The sequence below is a fragment of the Cryptomeria japonica genome, chromosome 1, assembly GCF_030272615.1.
Source record: "Cryptomeria japonica chromosome 1, Sugi_1.0, whole genome shotgun sequence".
In the NCBI taxonomy this organism is placed as follows: Eukaryota; Viridiplantae; Streptophyta; class Pinopsida; order Cupressales; family Cupressaceae; genus Cryptomeria; species Cryptomeria japonica.
In genome coordinates, this window is record NC_081405.1 from 583,612,156 (window position 1) to 583,633,998 (window position 21,843).

The 21,843-nt window shown below is 34.0% G+C and overlaps 1 protein-coding gene across 1 annotated transcript; it reads right to left on the reverse strand.

Moving 5' to 3' along the window:
- Positions 1-6,434: 6,434 nt before the first annotated feature.
- LOC131028030 (alpha-amylase) lies at positions 6,435-8,312 on the reverse strand. Its single transcript, XM_057958151.2, has 4 exons — positions 8,001-8,312; positions 7,788-7,923; positions 6,825-7,636; positions 6,435-6,722 (listed from the first exon to the last, which is right to left on the reverse strand). Exons 1-4 carry the CDS (start codon positions 8,133-8,135, stop codon positions 6,465-6,467), a joined length of 1,341 nt encoding a protein of 446 aa, XP_057814134.2. The 5' UTR covers positions 8,136-8,312; the 3' UTR covers positions 6,435-6,464.
- Positions 8,313-21,843: the final 13,531 nt, after the last annotated feature.

Consider the following 21,843-nt stretch of genomic DNA (forward strand, 5'->3'; position numbering starts at 1 on the left):
AACAAAACAACCAAGTAGACATAAAAATAATAGCAGGTTTTGAAAGGCACCTCAAAACCTTTTTCCTAAAGCACCACCTTGCATAGAGACATTCTCAAACAAGGAAGGAGACCACAAAGATCTCAAAAACCAACTAGTTTTGGTAAGCATCCAGAAGCGTTGTGAGGAAAATAACCAGCTAACATTAATAGTTGAAACAAACCAAAGGAAAAATAACCAATAATTATTACTAGCTAAACCAAAACTATGAAAAAATAACAACTACCAATGGTAGCAGAAACAACATGATCCACCTCCATAGGACCTACAATGTACATGATCATAATCAACCTAAAAAACTGCCTCAATTAGATCATGTGCTAGATTCACAAAACCCATAAACTCAAATGCATCCACCATAATAGGAACAATAACAATGAGGAGCATAATAGGACCCACCGCATGATCCTCCCCAATAGGACCAATAGTGCAAGATTCACAAGGACCAATGTCGAGAAAAGAGTTGTTATCTAAAGGTCCACTACAAAAAATAACACAATGGAAGCCACAACCCCACTAAGGGAGAAAAATCCAAGGCCCATCACCACCTAGAAAACCAAGTGGGAAACCACAATGGGAGGAAGCAAGAGCATCCCAGACACTAAGGTACCAAAGCATAGAGAATCCCCTACCCCTCATCCAAAATAGAGGACTTACAGTCTACAAGATGATTAGGCAAGCCCCAAATGCATTTGAGTAGCATGGAAAACCCTCAAACACCAACCTAACTACAGACAAAACCTTAAGGAGAAGAAAGGTTAGTAACAAGAAGAGGGGCTAGGAATACCCGAAACCCACCACAGGGAAAAATAAAAATTGTCTAAAACCCTTAACTATTGTACACAATCATTAGGAAGCCATATGAAAGTAGGCACTGAAATAATATACCAGAAAAGCCCAATAAAAATGTAAATATCCACAAACCAAAGCGCCTACAACCAATAACCACAAGAAAACACCCACAACCCACCAATAGGGATTAAAAATAAAAGGACCAATGGTTAGACACAACACAAAAAGAATGACCTACACATTGGCCATGCCACAAGATAAGAGAGATCCACCACCATCTTCATCGTGCTCGTTATCACCATCTTCATCTTGTTCTTCCCCTACAACACCCTCTTTGCCTAAAACCTTAGCACACGATCCACTCTTCATCCTCAACGTATTAGAGGGAAATAGTTTGGATGAAGGGTTGTGGCCCTTTTTCTCATAAGATATAAATAGGAAATATAATTTGTTTATTGAAGACATAAAAAGGGAAAATAAGAAATTCGTCTAATAATTAAGAAAGCAATCGAATAAGAGAACTTGATCTAATATTATCAGGCTAAATTTATTAGGTTATGGATGGAAATGTAACATGAGTATATCAATACAACATTTACAACTTTTTTCTAATATAAAGGGAAAACAATCAAGGAAGATTAGAAAACATATTTAGCAAACAAATAATCAAACAATAAGAGATTATCTACATGTACACATACACATACACATACCCCACAAGATGTAACTTTTTAATATTACACTCATTATCTACATTTCCATCATCCTTATTAAGGTAATTAGACTAATTATTACTTGTCACTTGGTTGGTAAATAAACATATAAATTAAGTATGAACTTAAACCAAAGAATCTATTATGTTTGTTATATACATATTATAACTTTATTAGGAAACTATTTTAATCATTAAAGATGAGTATATATATATATATATATGGGAGAGAGATTTTAACATTGTCCTTAAATAAGGAATGAGTTATTCTCCTTTTCATATATGCATATCTTAAGTATATGTGTGATTTAATGAATCTAAATTTAAATTTTATAAATACAAATGCATTTTACATACACATACATAAATACATGTGTGTGTGTGTGTGTGTGTGTGTGTGTGTGTGTGTGTGTGTGTGTGTGTGTGTGTGTGTGTGTGTGTGTGTGTGTGTGTGTGTGTGTGTGTGTGTGTGTGTGTGCATATGTTTATGATTAAGGGTAAACAAGTTTTGAGGGGACCAAAAATCCCATACAACTGGTTTTGAGGGGACCCAAAACCCCGTACAATAGGTTTTGAAGGGACTCAAAACCCCATAGGTTTTGAAAGGACCCAAAACCCTCAGATTTTACTAGGATCTGGAACCCACAATACAACGTTGCTGAAAGAAAAGAATATTAATAAACTAGTAGCCAACTCACAAACTTGACATAGAAATGTCCCTAAGACATAAATAAGGGTTTTGTAAGGCTCCCTTAACCCATTGATTTTTCCATGGGTGTATCCAGGCACCCATCACCTTCAACAATACCAGATTACAATAGATCAACATATACTCACAATCTAGACTAGTGGGGTTTTGAAAGGCTCCCCTAACCTTCATAATGGGTTTTAAACTAGCTCCCAAAACCAACAAACAAGGGTTTTCCTAGAATCCCTCAACCTGAAACAAAATATTCATCTTGCTAACAACACAAATAATCTTTAACCAAAAACCAAAACTGGCCAGTCTAGGCCCTTTAAAATTGCTAGCATCCAACTTGCCATCCCAAAACCAACTATAAAAGAGAACAAGAGGGTTTTTATTGTCTCCCTCAACCCATAATAAGACAAGAGGGTTTTTACAGGCTCCCTCAATCCACAAAACCAACACAACAAGCAAAAGCAGTTGACATGCATCCTCACCTCAAATCTCCACCTCAATAAGAGATAGGTTCACTTCAATAAGACAAAGAGGGAAACATACCAATAAACAAGTTAAACCATTTGAGGCTATGAGAAACACAAGCCAGAACACTCCTTCACACTTGGTCTCCACCTCAATAAGAGAAAAGGCCACCTCGATAGGCCAGGAAGGAGAGGAGACAAAGTGCCCAAACAGTCTTTGCTCCACCAAAAAAAAAAGGACATCATCTCCCTTGCCACAATAGAGAACACCATAACAACGAGGGAACAAGAAAAATGAGGGGAAGGAGAAGCAAAAACCCTGACCCAAAATAATGCAAGAAGATACTAGAGGGTCTTCTCACCCCTAGAACACCAAAAATCCATCAGAACAGCCACACACTTTCGTGACCTAGCAGAGCTCTGCTTCCAGAAGATAGAGAAACCAGAGGAGAAGAAGGGATCCCCCAAAGCACACAAGAGAGGGTAGAGGCTGCACAAAACAACCAACACATCACATCAAAACCCCAAGGCCAGACCACCACCATCAAAAGCAATAGCGTGGATGGGCGGGGGAAATACATCAACCTCCCTGAGAAAAGCTCCAAAAGAACCCTTGAACACCCAGTAGCTACCAAAACAAGTCTACAAACTACCACTTCCAGTTGAGGAACATGCCAAAACGTAGGGGAAAGCACCAAACACAGCACGACAAACCCATTCTAGATAGGAAAAACCCCCACCCACTCCATCCACATTGTCATTCTCATCACTATCGCCAAGCCCTTCGTATATGTTCATATGTTGTTCATGATGTTATTACGGGATTAAAAATCCCAGGGATTGTGTTATTAAAGAGATATTTATCTATTAAGATGTAACCCTAATTTGTTGCAATTTTAATTTTAGGGAAAACTCTAGGGAAAATTAGGAAGGGGACATTAGAGTGGGAGAATTCAATGAGTAAATGATCAAAATAATAATCTAATTACCAACTACAATATAAATAAAAGGTAGGAATAAATTTTTTCTACAATAATATTTGAAATATCACTTGAAACATCTATCCAATATAACCTTAATATTTCATATGACTTTAATACACAGTAAAAGAGATCCAACTACTCATCAAGAAGGTGTAAAAATGCTAATGTACATCAAATAAATAACTAACCAATATTGAAGGATATCAAAAAGGATAACTATGCAATTACTTAATGAATATTAAATGAGTAACAATTCTATTCTATCCTATTTTTCAATAATGAATTGGTTTTTCTCCTCACACCTAAAATTGAATCAACAAATTACCTATATTACATTGTCTTTCTTCAAAGGCTTGCCAAAACAACAAGATATGATTTAATATGTTTTGAACAAAGCTCATATAACATAATAAGAACTTCCACTTGTTATAGCCATGCATAGGTATTATTTGACATAAAATGACTACGATCTAGTTCTTTTGGGCCAACCTATTAGCATGTGTTCAAGCATAATCATTGAGTGATATCAAGCAACTAAAATCGCATGAAATTTAATTTCTATGTTTTTGATTACGTGGAAAACAGGTTTTGAAGGGGCCCTGAAACCCTTTATATCAAATTAGAAAAGAGATAAAACATGATAGGTCCAGCTTGAAAGCACATAACAACAAACAAAAATAGTTGGCAAAAACAAAAAGCCAATAAGAGAACCAAGAGTAACAAAAGGACAACACAATGACACTAAAGGGACAGCCAAAAGCACAAACCAACAGAACTAAGAAAAATTCTTAAGAAGGTCCATAGCCTCTTTCTCCAGTTGAGCCATAAAAAAATGATTTCTATGTTATTTCATGAAGAAGCTTATCATTAAGGGACCCTTGAGATGTTCCAAGCTGAAGGCAAAGCAACTTCCTTTCTTGTTTGAAGGAACCGATGATCACTAAAAAAAATAACAAACTTATGCATTTTGAAATATTGCAATATTAACATCATTAATTGATATGATAATAGTCCATTGGTTTGAAATATTATTTACTCATATATAGGTGAATAAGGATATAGCAAAAACCACAATTGGCCTTCTCTAGATGATATTTTTTGTATGCAAAATTAAATAATTGCTTGCATATTTCCATTTATTCTAAAAGCATGGGCTATTGATAAAATTTAAGCCTTAATATCATGTAGGCTTGATTGTGATTTTAAAAAAAATCTATTCGGGTCATGATAACTTGCCACATTCTCCTTTACAAGTTCTATGCGCTGAACAAAACATATTTTTTTACAAATTTTGAGCTACTAAACATATATTGTAGAAGCATCGATAAAAACTATGAACTATTTCATAGAATTCCTCAAGGAAACACAGGCTCATAAAAACATTAAATGTAGTAAGGAACCAAAAGAAATCATTGAAAAGACTTAAAAAGATTACCTATAAAAAATATAGGCAAGAGAAAGGCCTCCAATTTGACCTCCCTTATCTAGGCATCTTCATATAACAAGTCATCCTTGTTTAGCAAGTGCTAGTATACAAAGAGAAGAAGATAGCTAAGTCTACATGGTTGCCTTAAAGCTCTTCCTATGTGACATTATTTTAGACAAATTTTCATGTAAAAATATAGAACTTCTTTATAAAAATCTAATTCTTGATGTAAGCAACAAGCATTGATTGAGAAACTCATTTGAAATTCATGACCCTTGATTATGAATCCTGCCAATAAATAAAGACCCCATCAGATGTAACTTGCTAATTTTTCATTCATTATCTACAATGCCATCATTCTTGTGAAGGTACTTAGTTTAATTATTACTTGCAACCCATTCAGTGAATAAACATATAAATTAACTATGCTCTTAAACCAAATAATAATCCTTAAGTAGGGAATTTTTTATTCTCTTTTTCATATATGCATATCTTAAGTATACATGTGATTATAAATACAAATGCATTTTACATCAATATACAAGGTTGAAATTAATTGTTAGATGTTATTCACCATTTTTGTTGAATATGATTTAACATTTGTTAACTATTGTCTTGAAATTCAAGAGACTTTTACCATTGTTATAAATGTAACATTTATTTGGTTTAATAATTGAGTTCTTATGTTGGTTAGCTATGTCTTGGTAGAAGGCAATGCTCGCATTGGACCTTTTGTAATTGCTTAGGAGAATAAAATATATCTTGAGGAAATCCTTCCTCGGAAAGACACTATTATAATGACTTACTTCAAGGGATAATCTAAGATATCTGATTGTAATGACAATGACTTCAATTAGGTGACTAGTGTTAAAGTGTTAGCCTTTGTTGGTAAACATTGGTGCAATATTTTTATTTTATTATATTATAAATAAAATATCAAATCATATAACTTGTATCTTAGAAATATGTAGAATAATTCAATTTCACATATAGATAGATAGATTACACAACTTGAAATGTAAAAAAAATAAAAAGTGTGTAAAACACCATCACATGTGATTCAAAATCAGAGTCTTATTCTTATAATTGCCTCTTATATTTATTTAATAATTAGAATCACATGATTATAAATCATTGAAATAAGAGGCTTGATATTATCATAGTCCACTTACGTAAATAAAAATATTTTTATAATAATATTGTAGAGTTTTTTTATCAATTTGTTGGATCATATTTTATGATCTACCATCAATTTTTTTTTAAATGATGACAAATTATAAAATATAATCAAAACATTTAATAACAAAAACCCACAAAATTATTAAAAAGTCTTATTAATATTTTAAATTCAAGTCTTCCTCTCCCAGACAGCATAATCCTGTCCAGAAGTGTTAAGCTGGAAATCATTTGAAGGCTGAAACTGTCCCAGATTAAGTCTGGATCCAATCTTCATGATAACCCTATCCTCAATGTTGGCCATGTACAGGTCGCTCTCGGCGGTCAAGATGGTGCAAGCGCTATTGGCCCTGATCTTGTTTCTCTTTCGTATTTCAACAAACTTCTTTATGTTCTCTTTGAAATTCTTGTCCTGGAAATGATCATAAAACTGCACGCGGACAGTCACCCATCAGAATTACAACCAAATCACAACCCAAATCAATCTAATAATAACAGCAAACAAACAAGACAAGAGATTGAAAAGCATTACAATGGTGGGTATCCCAGGGTGAGTGAGAATATAGAGGTATCCTTGAGTAATTTTATCATAAGGAAAGGGCCACGTATTCTGCTGAGAAGAGCCCGTGTCGTGGTTGTCAATGAAAGTGACGGCCTTTTCAGGCAAGAGGCCGATCATACCGGAGGGCTTGCCGTTCGAATCCCGTAAGCGCCAGAGCTCGTTTTCCTTGAGAGCGTACTGCAAAAGTCCTTTGGTAGTAAAATCAAAAACAGTAGTGCGATCTCCGGCGGAGTGAACCCAATCGACCAGTGCCTGTCTCTGCCGAGAAGCATCCTCCAGGTGCTCCCCTCCATTTCCAAAACTCCCTATTTCCCACACCTCTCCCACAGAAAAAGCCGGGCCTGTGTTTTGCACGTACTGAACCAGAGAACTCACAGGGTATCCTAGGGCAAAGTCAAATCTCCACCCGTCGAAGCCAATGTCGGACATGAGCCACTTCATCCATTCCGACAACTCGCTCTGCACACGCGAATTTGTGTGATCGATATCAGGGGCGCCCGTGAAATCGTCTTTAGGGTTTTCCTCCTTGCCCGAGCCACACGAATAGGGTTTGTCGTTCATGGGAACGGCCCAAGCGCCCCAGTCTAGCTTTTCATCATCCGTTCCTCCCTCGAATATACAAGGGTAGCCTTTGTCGTCCTTCTTTGAGCCCATCCGATGATTTATGACTATGTCGGCCACGCATCGCACTCCATTCTGCTTGAACGCCTGCACCGCCTGTCGCAGTTGCTCCGAAGTCCCGTAATTGGATTCCAGATCATAAAGCTTCTCCGGCAAATAACCTATACACAATTAAATTCACGAGACTGCCGCCATTAAAATTGCAAACTCTAGCGCCGGTGACTGTTTAACGACCCCCATTACGGCAATCCTTTGCTACCATTGGAATTACAACTACTTAACGGAACCCTAAAAGAACAGTTTTTTGCATACCTTGTGGACCGTCGGCCGCGGACTGAGAAGCCGGAGGGAACCAGACGTCTGTAATGCCGGCATCCGCGATCTCAAATGCAGCCTCTTTCAGCACATTGTACCATGAATCGCTCTTCCATGATTGCCAAACGAACCCCTGTATTTCACCCCATATTTCAGAAATATTATTCAACCTAAATTTAGTTAGTTTTATAAAAATTGCCTGCTCTATACCTGAAAAAATATAATATCCAGAGGATTAGATACGATTTTGCCTCCACCAGCCGGAGAGGGTGTCTGCGCCCAGGCATACGTGACCAACCCTAGTAATATGACCGCGCCCAGTAATTTACCTCCATTCTTGCCCATGGCTGTACAGATTGTAAAGAATAACCAGCAAATTATTCAGATTGTTACAGCCAATGTTTGCAATGGGGGGCTTTTATACAGTCTGGACAAAGTCATGTCCACACAGTTTCTTTTTTTGACGAAATCAAATAAAATTGAGAGATAAACATTGAATTCAAACAGTTCTTATTACTAAAATACATCCAATTGAGGTACTTCATGATAAAACGAAAATAAATACAAAGCACCGTCAAATGCTAGATCTTTACAGACTGTCAAACAAAATAAGTCGTTCGTCAAAATGAAACACTTTTGATTGCTCTTTTCTTTACAGACTTTTCAAACAAAACAAGCGCAGTGTCGTGTCAAAGAAGTAACTCGTGATTCATGGCGGCATTGACGGGGGAAATTGACTGGAGAGATAAACGCACACAAACGGAAAAGAATGCACTGCGAAGAAGTAATCGGACATATTTTGAGAGAAACCAGCGTCGCTGTTGAATGAATCTTCTATTGCCACTTGTAAGTCAACATGTAGTGCATAAATGAATTGTTATTATTATTTTAATTTTATTTCAGTTGACTTTCACGTTGTACTTAATAAAATTTCAATTATATTGATATTTATTTATTTTTGTCTTTATCTCTTCCAATGTGGGAAAAAAAATTTCCATATGAATTTGATACCAAAAAATAGTACATTCTTGACTTTTAAATCGTGTTAAAAAATTTCAACTCTATAAATATATTCTGTCTATTGAATGACATTAAGAATTATGAAAAAATGTGATTCAAATTTATATATTTAGATATTGGAAAAATCAATTATATATCCATTTTAATATGAAAAAACAAATTAAAATTGGATGCTCTTAAAATCATCATGCAATATTTCTTTTATTCTTACTTGATTGGCCAATAAACTATACACTAAGCATCTTTCACTCAAATAGTTCTCTCACCTAAAATACTTTAAACTAGTTGAAACAATCCTCACCTCACACCTGAAAACAAATTTTAACTTGCAGCTAATATTTTCATTTAAAAGGCTACAAAAATCTTGTCTTGAGCTAAAGAATCTTGTAGCTCTAACACCTTGATATTTTTAGACCTATTTTTTGTTTTCTATGAATAAATTGAATTAGCAGCTATAAGTAGATCAATTTTGGTTTGTCTCATCTAAAAAAAATGCTTTGGTACTGTTGAGTGTTCCCATAATTTCTAAGTGAAATATTTTAAGGTTCTAGTCATTCTAATTCAAAGGGGTTTTCTTTATTTGTTTATGACTAAAACCCAAGTCCTTTTGTGTTTTGACTCTTTATGTCACTATTGTATTCTTCTATTCTAATGTTCACTACTTTATTACGTTTATTTCTTTGAATTTTACAACATGATCTCCTTGAATGACATATTATTATCAACCCCTAGCTTTCACTTACGTATGTTTTCTCATGTGCTCATTTTATTTCTTGTGTTATATGGTTGAATTCATGTTTAAGTATTTATAGCCCCACTAACATTTCATGTGCCAATTTCTTATTTCATCATGAGGTTCTTTTACATCGTGGTTTTTATTTTTTGTTAGAACTACGAGCTAGCAATATCATACCAGGTGTCCCTAAGTGTACAATCATACTTTCCAACTCATTTAATGTCGATGAATTGAAAGCTTATGATTCACCCATTAATTCTTATGTATGCACCTCACCAACTAATTATAATTATTTTTCATCTTATGATAGCTAATGACATTTCATTGCATGATATAACCTTCTGCATCATAATTTTAAATGTGGGTCACACTTTTATTTGTGTGGTGCATAATAGGCTTTACTTCTCTCAAAGTGATGTTAAAATCGTCTCTAGTTAGCAATATTTATTGCATCAAACATTTTCTTTGCATCTTGGCTTTTAGTTTAGGCTCCAGTTTCATTTCCACAATGCATAATGGCTTTGTCTCTCCTAAGAGGATATATTGATGTGGTCTGTAGTTAGCGGTATTTGATTACATCACAGAATTCCTTCTCATCATGCTTTGAAGGTGTTGTTGGATATTGTATTGTCATTGATGTCAAAGGTGTGATCAATGTTGTCATTTATGTCATAAAGTTTGATTTATGTTGATATCTCTCTTAATGTTGTCATAATGGTCTGGTATTAGTTTTTACTGATTGTCTAGCATGTTTATGGGGGCTCCAAAGTGTCTACACTAGGTTTTTGAGGTCTATTGCTCAAAAATAGTTTGTTCATCTAGTTGCACTATCATGGTGTTTTGCTTCAAATTCTATCATTGTTGAGAGTTATGGCTTGTGGTTTGGAAGTAAAGTGAATTTACATATGGAGTACCATATTCCAGAGTATTAGAGATTGAGCTTCAGGTGACAAAAACTTTTGAGTGGCAGAATGCACACTATGATGGTGTTTGATTATATTGAGGTACTTGATGGATGCATCTGAGAAGGATAACATGTGTTAGTTGGAGGAACCATGTGAAGTTATTTTGGGACCAATTGAGTTCATGTTTGGCAACACATAGTGTGTCTCCACTCTTGGTGTAACATGTCAATTTTTAGAACAAACCTATCACAAATTCAATTTAATGTTTATTCTCATTTTCATCTTGTGGATTTTGTATATATTCTCTTGGCAAACATGTAGATGTAATTAATTTTGAAATGCATATATATTATTGATCTAGATTATTTTCAATGAGAGGTGGTTGGTGAATATGGAAAATATTGTGTAGGTGTATATTCAATAAGGACTAGATATGAGTTCAAGTGTGTGAATCAAGGTATAAATATTATACTCATTTTCAGAGTGCTTTGGTATTGTAGCATCGTAAATTGTACACCTTTATTAGTGTGTCCAATTTCACTCTCCCCTAGCACTCAGATTAGTTATTCCCATTCTTCTATGCATTATAGGACCTTTATTGTAATTAAATAATATTTAATTGAATATTATGAGTCTTATTCCACTTTATTGCATCATCACACTCTTATTTGTTCCCTTAAACCTAGGTTTGCCCTTTATCTTTTATTATCCTAACTTATCCTTAATCTTACCCTGATTACAAATTCCAAAATACATTTTGTATATCTATACATCATGGTTCAAGCCATCAAGTTGGCATTAGCGTTAGAACCTCATTATCTTGCATTCCTAGAAATTCAAGATAAAGCTATCAGGACTAGGAATATCCTCTGCCCTAAGTCCTAACAATATTTCCCCAAATTTTGGGAGGATAATTTGGTAGTCTTAATCAATTCATTTTTTGCTCTGGGCAAAAATACACCAAATCTAAGTTAGTCTAAAGGTTATTTTGACTATAAAATCCCTATATAAGGCATAACTCTCAATTTATTTTAATCATTTCATCTCATGTGTAATTCCTTACCAAAGAACCCTAGAGGATAAGGCAAGCTATACTAGGAAGAATGGAAATATTTTTCTTTTAAATGTAATTAAATATCACCATGCATGACATATACAAGTATAAGGCTTAACCTCTGGATATGATCAATCAATTGTTAACCAACTATGCACATGAAGATAACTAAACACTTGCAACTCCATCTGAGATAACTTATGTCACCTCTAAGGGTTCCTTGATGTCATTTCCTTATAAAAGAATAAAAAGACTAGGTCAATAACTCATGACCCACTAGGCAATGACCAAAACAAACTGACCCACTAAACCAAACACATCTAGGTTTATTTTAAAACACCAATTGAAATATTTCTATGATAACATCATAATACATCAATAATAAAGAAGAACAAGAGATCATAATTCATGCTCAATTCCAACATTGCAGAATGTAAAGCAATACCAATACATATTAATTAATAATTATCACATTTATCTCCAATTGGAGTGTTCTAATGCATACATAATCAATGATACAATACATGTCTCAATATATAATTGATTACATGATAAAAGAAAGAGAAGATAACAAGAATAATACAATGCCAAGGAAGGAGGTAAATCCATTGAGCCAGTCATGGACCAAGTCCTCTGATCCCCAATATTGGTTGGTAATGCTACCTGACCATGTGGTACCATCAGGTCCACCCTACCATTCTTGGAGAGATAGTCACATGACCCAAAAAACCATACAATATTAATATAAGGGAGAGCAATGGGTATACACACAAGCCAAACATGGAGCAATTGCTAAACATCAACATAACACCCAATCTAGAGTCATAAAGCCATAGAAAGATGTAAATATCAACTATGAATCACTGAGGTCATAGAGAAACAATAAAATAAGAGAAGTTTCTCGAGAAACAATAAGTAAAATTCAAAATAATGAAGAAGCATACTCAATCGACAAATAGAAGAATAAGGAGGCACCCAAAAGTGTGACACCAAATTTCCATATGACATATATTACAATGAGATAACTAAAAGATCAAGCATAGTAAATCCATATGATACTACTCTACTATCTAGACCTAGATACTAGAGTGATAGTGTAGGGAGTGAGATCATGTTTCCTTGTGAGGACACACCACACAGAACTGAGCATTCTTTCATTATATTAGAATGACCATCATGTAACATCCAACACCACATATGTGGTCATACCACTCTAGGTAAGATCGAGCACTTACATGTTTGGGCATGTCTTCTCAATACATCCTTGGCCTCATAACATCACTCGGGGAATGTTCAAAGTGCCAATCACCTTAATTAATTTTTAATCTCATCCCAAATTTATTTTTATGTTATCACTTACTTAAGTAACTCCCCACACCATGATTGCTAGTGAGCCATTTTGGGTCAACAACATGTTGTGAGTCACTCCCTAAACCCACTTTAGTATAGATACCTAGCCTCAACCCATAAAATCAATGAGGTGTCAAAATAAACAATGCACTGAATCTCTTTTCCAAACCCTCAATTACATCAAGTACATCTCTTTTACATAATGTCATATCAACCTTATATAAGACATACTCAATTGGTCATATTACCAACAGAATGGATCCACTTGATTCTATAATGAAAGTCAATAAAATAGTAGGTACAAATAATCTATTCAGGGTATCCATAAGTACTAATTTAACATTCATATCAATCGCCCATATCAAGACCTATCAAATTCATTACACTAAGGTAGGCACGAGTAAACCAATAGTATCAACGCTATCAACTCCAATGCAAATCAACATGTGAACATCAAAAGCATCATTTCAAGAATACATACACATAAAAATAATCATAATAACATCTCAAGAGGTCATTAACACAATGCATATCAAAGACATAACTCAAGGAGAAACCTCTAGGTCTCTAAGTCAAGAATTTGATCTCGGATTGATCTCAATTCAAAATTATAAATGCAAATTCACTTTGGCATCTCATCAAAGTATGCCTTGACAGGACAATTTATCATATCACAAGACAATTGGACCTCAACACTAAGGAAATTAGATAGCTATACAAGCCAAAAAACACACAAAAAAGGCCAAAAACCCAAAAGACTAATTAGAGCAACCAATTGTAGGATTCTAGGAGCAATTGTAAAATTTTGCAAGAAAATCTAAAGTGAAAATAGAAAATGTGAAATTCTATCAAAAAATGCAAAATTCAATTAGTAACTTTGCAAAATTGAATTACCAGATATGAAATTCTACATTCAGATGTAAGATTCTAAAAGCAGATGTGTAAATCTACTCCAGGGACTCAACTATGGCATTAAGTTTGGAAAAAATAACACATGGGAGGCCAAGATGGAGACCAACCCATTTGAGGAATACACAATTCCACCTTAATAGCACAATAAAAACATCCATACAAGATTTCCCAAGCTAATTGTACTATGTTTATTGATGAACACCCCATATGAATCCCACATATACTAAGATTGATTCATAAATCTTGCGTACACAACCAATTTGAAACATAACAAATTTGAAAATACTTATTGGATCATTACAATTCGTTTGCACTATTTTTAGATTCAAGAAGAATGAAACAAAAATATTTGAAGAGTCCTACCTCATTTTCCCCAAATTGGAAAAATGCAAAGGTCATCCAACATACCCGACCAATTCACACACCCTTTGGCTATCTAGATGATCTCCAAATTCCTACTCCATTACAACAAACAACATCCAATTCCACCCACCAAATAATTCAAAATCCTTATTTTAAAATCAAATAAGAAGAGGGTTTTTTGAGAGAGAGCGAGACGAAGAAAAATGACTAATTGTTCAAAAATAAACTCAATGACCAAATATAAACATCCTTATTGAGTGAGTGGTTTAATATTAATAAAAAATAATTTAAATTCAAAATGCCAATTGGCCTCCCAAAATATCTCCATGATAAATTATTAAAATCTCATTCAATCAATCGCAAATAAGGCATATTCCACATTAAGATATTGAAATACCATTAAAGCATATGATAAATGACCAACTAACTGAATGTGCACAAACAATCATTACGGGTTGACTCAATGTGATGAATAGGTTTTTGAAAGGTACCAACTATAGTAATTAGGGCTAAAAAAAAATAAAATAATCAAATTATAAAATCAAGGGAGTTTCCCTAATCAAGGGACATGGGTTTAGGCTCAAGCATTTGGCCAATGTTCGATCTCATGTTCACCACCGTTGTGGATGTAAGAACACTAAAACCTAAGGATCCAGGTGGATTTGATGCTCTATTCCTATAGTCACTGAAACATACAGACATCAAGTGTACCTTCTCATACATATGTATAAATACACAAATTATTCAAATCATTGAAGGGAATTTCAATGTTGTATGTATTCTCATAAACTCAAATGATATGATATCATGTTTTAGCATCGTAAATTGTATTCACATGTAATTTCATCCTTGCCTAGACCTCACCTTGGCATTATGTCTTTCAATTCCTAATGTCTACTTGGACTCTACTCACACCTTCCAACAATCTACATTTTCATCTTCCTTTCTAACCCGTATTCAAATATGAGTCCTGATTAATAATACCAAGGCACTGGGGGTGCCTTGGTCTTGGTTCATGACCAAGGTTCCCCTACTACCTTGGTCCTCCTAATCAGGACCCAAATTTAGTCCCATCAATAGTCACTTCAAGTGGGTAGTAATTTAGGTCCCATGTCCACCTGTGCTAAAAATTCAAGTAATTTATGGACAGTTAAGTATAAAGGAGGTCTACCCCTCTCATTTTAATTCTAAGATGGATGGGTCTCCCTCTCACTTGCACTCTAGAAAATTCAATTCAAGTGAATAAGACATTAAGAATTTGTCAAGAATTGAAGGATAAGTCAAGTCAAGTTCAAACATTCAAGATGGCATCCATGATCAAACTTCCATGAAGACATTCTACATAACATCCTAAACCCTTTGCATGAGGATTCAAGAAAGCTTCATCAAGGTACCAACTTCAATTACATGCATTCAAATTTAGATCTAGCCTTTCCATTAAAAGGAAAGTATTATGCTGCAATTTAATTCCATTTCCATTTCAATTATAATTTCAATTTCAAGGTTAATTCCTAAACAAGGGTTTTGCCCAAGTAAAACCCTTATCAACAACCCTTTTCCCTCTCTTTATGTTGAAGTAATTGATTTAGGTGTTGCAATCAAATATTTTGATAGAACAAACAATGATGAATAGGTGTATCTTTTATGGGTGCAAAAAGCGGAGAACTAGGATCGCTCACCACCCTAGTCTTAATAATTTTGCTTGAACTTCTGATAGTGGATTTTGTACATCTCTCTAATCTGGAAAACATCTCAGTTGTCTACTCAAAATTTGTAGGACCAGGTTGCCCTACCCTCTTGGTCTCAACAATTTGGCTTGAATTTTTAGCTACAGGGTTTGATTTATTTTCCCTTCTCAGATCTTTGTTTGTGTCTCTGTGTGAAGTCTATAAAACAGTTTTTTTACTATTTTTTTCCAATTCTCTACTTTTTTATATTGGAAAACTACAATTCAAATCCAATTTCACTTCTCTAAAAGGAGAAACAAAAAGTAAAAAAATTTAATCAATATCTCAGCCCTCTTCTCTAATTGAATTGTGGCTAGATCTATTGGGTTTATATCTCTTTTAAATGTAAGGTTGATCTTGTGAAATTGGTGGATTTACTATCATAACTGGTGAAACCCTAATTTCACCTACCTTACATTTGAGTAAAACCATCGTGCCTTGTGCTTAATTTTTATTTTCATTTTCAAATCTCATTTGTATACATTCTATTGATTCATATTTACAATCATTTTTGAAACATATAGCTTATGCACTCATAGTCGCATTTATTTGATAGCTAGTTCACCAAACATTTTGACGAACTTGACATATCTCATGCTTATTTCTATTTTTCATTCTTAAAAATTATTTGTATGCATTTAAAAATTCATATTTGCAATCATCTAGATCATATATGCACTTGAATTACATAAATTTAGAGGTTAAATTCATTAAAAAAAACCCTAGTTTATTCTTCTCAATTTAACTTGTGGGTTGCGTAGTTTTTCAATCGTATGCTCAAATATAATTGGTATGCAATGTTATGTTCATATTTATATGATTATAGTGTTAAATATATTACTTTAGTATTTAACACATTTTTTAATCAATCATTTTACAAAAAAAATTGCATTTCATGATCATAGTTTACATTTCCAGACTTTGTACTCAATATTTCCCTCATTGTGCATGAGTTTACATCCAATATTATAGTGAGAAGACATTATAGACTTGAGTATTCCCAAGGTTTAAAAACTAAGGATATGGAGCCCCACTTGACTAACCTATTCCATGTGAATGTTGGTTCTTCCTCTAATCCCACAAATGACATGTACCCCACATCATGGAGACTTATTCACCTCATACTACTCATGATGAACATGACTTACTAACTATGGTTAATATTAACTAATTCATGAATATTAATAATTTTGAAAACCTTTGACAATGGATGGGTCGATAACACCCACATGGTGAGGCAATGCCTTGATTGAAGGATTGAAAAGAATGGTTCAAAGTGATAATGTAGGTGTGGATGTGCTCTCTGGAATTGATCATATTGTTGATCCCAATATTATACTAATCAAAATTTGTGTATAAGTCCCTGGTTACTCTCATACCACTAGTAACGTTAACCGTTCCATTCCTATGCCTACATCCTTGCCTAGTGTGCCTAAATTTGCATCTTCTATCATGACTACTTCCACACAGAATGTTAGTACTACACATGTTAGTCATTGGGGAAATCCTATTAATAAATATTTACACATACCTCCTTCTATGGGTCTTTCATTTGTTTCAAAACCATCTACCATACCAACATACCATAATGTTCACCCTCCTTACTCTCAACCTCCACTTATGACAATATTACTCCTCCATCACAATTCAGTATGTCCAATTCCAATTTATCCATCAAAGAAACTATCAATAACCTAGCTAAAATTGTTTCTTCTTTACATCACTAATTGGCTTCTTTAACTCAATCTAAATTTAATGTTCCCACGTTTGATGTAGTGAGCCCACTATCTAATGAGATTGTCTATGTTGTTCCTCCTAAACATGTGGAAATTCCTCAATTGGAGTTATATAGTAGAAAAGGTGACCCCTTGATTCATGTGAAGATATTTCAAACCTTGTGTAGTGATTTGTCTCATGATCAAAGACTCACGGCCAAGTTATTTACTCAAGAATTTAGAGATAAAGCCTTGCAATGGTATCATTCTTAGTCTCATTATTCTATTACCTATTTTCAACAAATGGCTAATTATTTCATTCAACAGTTTCAAAATAACATTGGTCCTAGGATTACTTTGACTAATTTGATTCATTGTAAGTAAGGATTCAAAGAAAAAGTGGTTTATCTTATTGGTATATCATATAATAATTTGCATTCACAAATTTCTTATATCTTGTGCCTGATCATGATGATCAAATAATTTATATTGCTAATTTACAAAAGTATTTTAGAGATAAGCTTATAGTTTTTGAGTTTACTTCTTTCGAGCAATTGTGTGGAGTGCTTCGTTATTATCAACTTCAAGTGAGTCCATTTGAATAATCTTCTTCAATGGCTATATAATGAGAGAAATCAACAATCATTTATGAAGTTCAAACATAACAAAGGTTTCATCAAGATAAATGAAAACATCAACAATCAAGTGACAACCACAACACCAGGTGTGGCCCCTTTATCCAAATTTAGAAAATAATTAAGTCCTCTTTCTGAGTCTTTGCATAGTATAATATTGAGGTTGGTGAATGCTAATGTGTTACAACTTCCTGTCATCAAACCAATTGACCGTTCTAAAAAAATTCAACTTCTTATGAACCTAAAGCCTTTTGACAATATCATCATCAACCAAGTCATGAAACTGATAAATGGTACTAGTTTAGGCATAAGATTCAAGACTTTATTGATAACAATACTATATACATAGATAGTGTGAATGACAAATGGAATAAGTTTGTAGCTCCCCCTAATCAAAATCTCCAGCCATTCTATCAATGTTGTTGAGTTTGAGCCACTTGTCTCCTTCCCCAATGACCTTGGTATAGAATCTAATAATATTGTGAACCTTATCGACAAACCTAAAACTACAAAAGACCTATGCATTACATTTGATACTAGCGATACTATTATTGCACCTGATGGCCTATTATATATTACTATGAAGATCAAAGACAAACTCTCAAAAAGGGTACTCATTTATCTGGTATGTGTGGTTAATGTGATTACTAAAGAACATATTTTTACTCAACAATTACAACAAGTAACCTATAATAAATTTGATGTTTTGGTTAAGGTGTATGATGGTTTTTCTTGATCTACTATTGGCTCTATTACTCTTACCATTGAGGTTGGTACTAAGTTCTTATATGTCACCTTTTCTATTATCCCTACATCAAATCAATTTCATGTGAAGTTGAGAAATCATTGGCTCTCTTCCATGAAAGCTATCCCTTCCACAATTCATAAATGTTTGAATTTTCCTCATAATGGAACTATTATAACAATTAATCATAGCCTTTATCAACCCACGACGAAGCACAAAAATTTCACTCTTGACTAATTTTGGCCTAAACAACATGATCCTTTAAAGCCTCTAAATGACATTCTTTTCTTATCTTACCAAAAATGGAAAAATGAGATGATATTGGCCTTGAGAAAACCAAGAGGCCTTACACCCATGGATATTCATCTTCCTCATTCTAAACATGGCCTTCTTCCTACTCCTTATATTCCTCTGATATATGTCATAGTCTTACCTCCTACATCCTATAATGGAAAGCACTTGGCATCATGTATCTCTCAACCCATTGGGGTTTCTTTTGTTTCTCTCCTTATAAGGTAATAAAATAAGACTATGTCAATTGATCCCCAACCTTCACAAGTCTTAACTAAAACTAAAAGGAATCATTCTGCAAGAAACCATCAATGAAGTCATCATGCTGAGTCTCATGAGCTTGTTTCCCAAACCTTCTCCTCCTCAAAGACACCAAATGTTGACTTGGTCCCATTTGTCCAACCTTGCCTAATACTAAGGAGGAAGTTCAAGTAAAATCACCTAAGTTAAAAATGCTTAATAAAAATGGTTCAACTTCTTTTTGTGTTAATGATCCTATTATGATTAATTGAAATGATGATATGGATGATGATAATAATATTGTTCATGCTAATGCTGATGATCCTAATGATTTTGATGATATGTATGAGATTGTTGAGATTAGTCATGACTTATCTTCAAAATTTTCAAAAGCATTAATCCTAGATCCTAGTGTCAAACAAAATGATTTATCATTAGAGCATGTCCTTGTTTGTAACTTTTAGTAGCTATATATATCATTATCATTGTGGCTCCTCTTGTATCTTTTTTACCATCCATAAATTATGTTAAGCAAGATTGGGAGGTGAATTATTTTCTTTACTAGCTTTATATATGTCGTAGATTCACTTTAATGTATTTTCTTGTTCATAATGTGCCTCCCCCATGATGTGTTGATTGTTATGTTTTTGTGTTATGTTAGGTTATCTTTGAATGACCCTTGTTACTCTATTAGTGCAAGGTAATAAAGAAGTTCAATTTTTTGTGACATTCCTCTATTTGTATCTCAATTGTTCTATATTTTATATCTATGTTATGCCATGCATGTTCTATTATTCATAAATGTGTCTCCATGTTGTCTACTTGGGGATGATGTGAAGTGTTGAGATCTCCTTTTTGGTCTCTTCCATGTTGAATCAAACAGACATTTGTTTGTTATCTTGTATGCTCTTCTTCCATTGTGTTCATAGTTCCACTAACTTTGGGGGATGAGGTCAATTCAATATAATTATTCTTGATATACATTATTTATCATAAGTACATTACTGACCCTAGAGTTAGTGGTGTTAGAATCAAGGAACATTGAGAAGGGGGTGAATCAATGTTCTAAATTTTTTAACATTCTCAATCTGATTCTTTATCCACATAAAGAAATGGAATGAAAGAAATATGAAAACACATAAAGCAATTAACACTAACACCATAACACTAGGATTTGTACATGGAAAATCGGTGAAGGAAAAATCCACGGTGGGATTCAAACCCACAATATTAATATAATTTGTTAGAAATATATAAAAATATTACATAAGGGGAATGCACATGCATTCAGGCACACTGCTTAGAGCTCAATGCTCAATTATAATAAGGGCAACAACCCCGGAAGGCTCACTACCTTACAAAATGTTTACATAAGGAAATTAGAATGTCTAAACTGATAAACAACATCTACATTTTGGATATTGGCTGATATGTTGTCATTGATGTCAACATATGTGAAGTCAATATGTGTTTCAATGTTGTAGTCAGATTGGTTGAGTTGGTTGAACTTGTACATTGTAGGTGAGCTAATTTGGCTTAATGGGTTTTGTTATACTTATCTCTAGTTGATTAAGTTATAGTTTTAGAGGTTTGCTTGATTATTTGATTCAGGTTAAGAGATCTTGTTTTGTGCCTGGTTATTTAGTTATTCAGTATTGGTAGTTTTGGTGAATCTGTATGTTGTGCTCCAAAATTGTAATATCTTTGGTTACGGATGTGTGGAATGTGTTCTATACATTGATGTGTATCCTCAGTTCGAGTAGTTCATGATTTGAAGATCCATAAGAAAATCTTATAGTTTGACAGTTAGTTATGTTGGTATTCTTGTAATCCGATATAACGATGATGGTGATTCTAGTAATGTGAGTCATTGTGGTTGTTGCAGTGCGATTCAAGTTGTGTATGGATGTTTGTAGATCATGTGCTATGCGTGTTGGTGGTCCGCATTGATTGTTGTGTGTTTTATTGAATTTTTTTCTAGTTTGGCGATGTTTTTCGACATTCATGGTATTGTAGCATGTTGTGGATGATCGAGGCATAATTCTTGGAGGTGTTTTATATTTGTGGTGGTTGTTTAGGTCCATACTATGTCTTAGCCGACATTGTTTTGGTCTGCATGCATTATTGTAGCATGTATGATTATATGTTTGTAATATGTAGCATATAGTGAGTCGAACTATCTTTCATGGGTTGATGACTTGTATAAATAAGTGTAATCATTGTAAGAGGTATCTATGAGTGAATTTGAATATGTGTGTCTCAATAAGTGTGTGAACAAGTGATTTGATCCTTTAGAAGTGTGAAGAAGTATTGCAGAGCAGATTATACAGTGTGCTTAACCAAAACTATACTTAGGCATG